At 31.5% G+C, this 3,986-nt stretch overlaps 1 protein-coding gene across 1 annotated transcript; it reads right to left on the minus strand.

Annotated features, from left to right (window-relative positions):
- Positions 1–1,404: 1,404 nt before the first annotated feature.
- Positions 1,405–2,775, minus strand: LOC145111131 (uncharacterized). The gene is made up of 2 exons (XM_079047429.1): positions 1,896–2,775; positions 1,405–1,817 (listed from the first exon to the last, which is right to left on the minus strand). Exons 1-2 carry the CDS (start codon positions 2,773–2,775, stop codon positions 1,405–1,407), a joined length of 1,293 nt encoding a protein of 430 aa, XP_078903555.1.
- Positions 2,776–3,986: the final 1,211 nt, after the last annotated feature.

The following is a 3,986-nucleotide window of genomic DNA, read 5'->3' on the forward strand; positions in this document are numbered from 1 at the left end:
CTAAGTACCATAAACCTAATATCGTTGACTATGCACACAGTGTAAGTATAAACATCAATTTGTGAACCCATTGAAAGGGCTAACAACTCTTTGTGGAATTCTGGAGAGTTTTCTTTTTCCTTCTGATAAACCTATTAAACATATGTTGATGTGTTATGTATTCTTGATTCGTTATTTTTATCAAAAATATTTGTTTGTTAATTATTATTACCTTTTCAAGAAACCAGTTGAGAAATTCGGTCTTTTCGTCACTTTCAGGATGTTCAGATTTGAATTTTCTATATTGACGAAAAAATATATATAATTGATGAATGGAAAAAAGTAACAATAAATAATGAAAGATAATTAAAAGTAAGAACACTTACTCGATGTATTGTCTGACTTCTTGACAACTATTCAATATAAACCATTGTATATTACGTTTCTCCCTTATATCAAGATGTTTGATTTGCGTTGCGCTCGTCGGTCGACACTTGGACTCAAACATCCAAAACTTTTTTTTTCAATGACAACGTCTGCGTTTCTTTCAAGGCGATTGACATCTCGAAGGTACATCGAACAAAATGACAAAGCTTCTTCAACAACATAACCTTCAGCTATACAACCTTCCAGCCTCGCCTTATTTTTGACATAGTTTTTTAGTTTTTCATATACCTTTTGAACGGATACATCCATCTCATACATACCGGGCCTCCGACAATCGCTTCATCAGGTAAAGGCAAAACTAAATGAATCATAATGTCGAAAAACGCTGGAGGATAAATCAACTCTAACTTGCACAAGATTCTAATAATGTCTTCTTTTTCTTTCCTCATATCCTCCACCTTTAGTGTTCTGGAGCAAATTTTCTTGAAAAACGTACAAAGATCTACAATTGGTGTAGAAGTTTCTTTATCTAATAATGCTCTAACTCCAATCGGTATCAAACGTTGCATAAGAATGTGATAGTCATAAGATTTCAACCCAATAATGTTAGTATCATTATCTACCACTTTCTTACTGATGTTAGATCCAAACCCATCAGGCAATTTAACATCTCTTATAAATTGACAAAAGATTTTGCGGCCAGGTTTCTTGAATGAGTACCTTGCATGTGGTCTAGTGAATTTGTTACCCTTTTTTTTTGCAACCATTGATTACGTCGGATATTCAGATTTCTCAAGACCTCACGTGCATTTGATGTGTCTTTACTCTTATCATTCATCATAGAAGTACCCAAAATTCTCTCACCCACATTTTTCTCGACATGCATCAAATCTATGTTGTGCTTCAGCTGCAGAGAAGACCAATACTCGAGCTCGAAAAATATGTTACGTTTCAACCAGTTCAACTCGAATCCTTGCTGATCCATGTTTTCCTTGAGAGTGTTAGGATGTTTACCCGGTTTACGAAGTATTAGACGACCTAGTTGCTCTTGTATGTCTTTATTAGTAAAGTGTCTCGGAGCGGGTCTTGTCTTAGGTTGCCCGTTAAATGGCTCATCCTTAATGGATCATCAGGATCTAAGAACTGATGATGACCGATATAAACGGCTTTATTTACTGCACGGTACAAGGGAGTGTCTTCATTGCAAGTTGGGCATGCTCTATACCCTTGTCCGGTCCAGCCCGATAAACTACTATGAGCTGGAAAGTCGTTTATTGTCCATAACAACATAACTTTCATCGTGAAGAATGTGTTTGTCGCTGCGCCTTTAATACGTACGCCTAATTGCCACAAAAACTTAAGCTCTTTCACTAACGACCTAAGGAAAACATCTATGTCCTTTCCAGGCGCTTTAGGGCCGGGAATCAACAAGGCCAACATGAATGATGACTCTTTCATACAAATCCATTGTGACAGATTTTATGTGGTGAGTACAACCGGCCACGTACTATGCGGATTACACATGTTACCAAATGGATTGAAGCCATCAGCTGCTAGCCCTAGACATACGTTGCGAGATTCACTCGAGAAGTCAGGGTAATCTACATCAAATTTTTTCCAAGACTCTCCATCAACGGGATGACGCATGACACCATCTTCTGATCTCCCAGTACTATGCCATATCATATTTTTGGAAGTGTACCGTGAACAATACAAACGACATAGTCTAGGGGCCACTGGAAAGTACCGTAACACCTTATGAGCCACTTTCTTACCCTTGGTGTTTTTATCAATCCACCAAATCTCTTTACAAACGAGACAAACTTGCAATGACTTGTATTCCTTCCAGAAGAGAAAACAATTGTTTTTGCACACATGTATTGACTCGTACCCCAAACCTAACTTCTTCAGTTTCTTTTTTGCTAAATAATATGAACGGTGAACCTTGTTGTCCGGTGGAAATGTTGAACGCAACAACTCAAGGAGTTGATCAAATGAACTATCAGTCCATTTGTTGTTGACCTTGATATGCATCAGCTTTGCAAAAAAATCAAGGAAAGAAAACGTACAACCAGAATATAACATGGTTTCGACTGCCTCTAACAACTCTTTAAAATCATCATCGACACCGCTACCCCCTGTATTCGAGGTTCCTTCATCGAGGTTTGTATCATTTTCTCTCGACTCCCACATAACATCGTCAATAACATTAGCCATCTCGTTGCTTGGCGATACGATATCTACAACTGGAGGGATTAAAGGTTCACCGTGATATATCCACATTTTGTATGATTGACTGAAACCATATATACGAACATGACGTCTCATTGCTTTCGGATCCATGAAGTAACGATTATCACATTTCTCACACGGACATCTGGTTTCACCTTTACAATCTAGGTGTAACATGGATCTCTCGACAAAAGAGTTGAGTCCTAGCTGGAACTCGGGAGATTGACGATGTGGATTAGTAGTCTAACTTTTATCAATAGACATGATGCAACTGAAACATAATTTAGTCATTAATGTATACTCTACGGGAAACAAAAATCAAGTAGAGTATTCATAAAGTCGATGATTCAAAAAGTATCCCAACACGGGAACACATGAACAAATAATCAGAAATAGATAAAGTATGTTGCTATTAATAACTTAATTAAAGCTAAAGTTGTAATGACCAACATTACGTCACTAAAAGTATGTTGCTATTAAGTTGGTTTTATAATTGGTTTAATTTGATTTTATAAAGGTAACTTAATTTGATTCTAAAGGTAAATTAATTTGATTTTCTAATTAATTTAATATTTTCTTTTTTGTTATTAGTTTAATATTTTAAACTAATTTTATTTTATTTTATTTTAATATTAATATTAACTTGATTTTAAAACTAATTTAATTTGATTTTACAATTAATTTATTATTTTTTTATTTATTTTTTTAAAATTAATTTAATTTTATTCTATAATTAAATTAAAATTACTAGAAGTATGTTACTATTAATAACCTAATTAAAACTAAAGTTGTAATGACCAACATTAAGTCACTAAAAGTATGTTGTTATTAAGTTGGTTTTATAATTGATTTAATTTGATTTTATAAAGGTAACTTAATTTGATTCTAAAGGTAAATTAATTTGATTTTCTAATTAATTTAATATTTTCTTTTTTGCTATTAGTTTAGTTTTTTAAACTAATTTTATTTTATTTTAATATAAATATTAACTTGATTTTAAAAATAATTTTATTTGATTTTACAATTAATTTATTATTTATTATTTATTTTTTTAAAATTAATTTAATTTTATTATATAATTAAATTAAAATTACTAGAAATACATTGCTATTAATAACCTAATTAACGCTAATTACTAAAAGTATGTTGTTATTAAGTTGGTTTTATAATTGATTTAATTTGATCTTATAAAGGTAACTTAATTTGATTCTAAATGTAAATTAATTTGATTTTTTAATTAATTTAATATTTTCTTTTTTGTTATTAGTTTAATTTTTTAAACTAATTTTATTTTATTTTAATATTAATATTAACTTGATATTAAAACTAATTTAATTTGATTTTACAATTAATTTATTATTTATTTATTTATTTTTTAAAACTAATTT

This window comes from Lactuca virosa, chromosome 5, assembly GCF_052849685.1.
Source record: "Lactuca virosa cultivar CGN04683 chromosome 5, Lactuca_virosa_CGN04683_v6, whole genome shotgun sequence".
Classification (NCBI taxonomy): domain Eukaryota; kingdom Viridiplantae; phylum Streptophyta; class Magnoliopsida; order Asterales; family Asteraceae; genus Lactuca; species Lactuca virosa.

Bases quoted from the DNA above. Each gene is read 5' to 3' on its own strand.
- LOC145111131 (XM_079047429.1), bottom strand. From the start codon at position 2,775: ATGTTACACCTAGATTGTAAAGGTGAAACCAGATGTCCGTGTGAGAAA. The intron at 1,818-1,895 runs GTAACATGTGTA...TTTGTATGAAAG, and splicing joins TGATGGCTTCAATCCATTTG to AGTCATCATTCATGTTGGCC.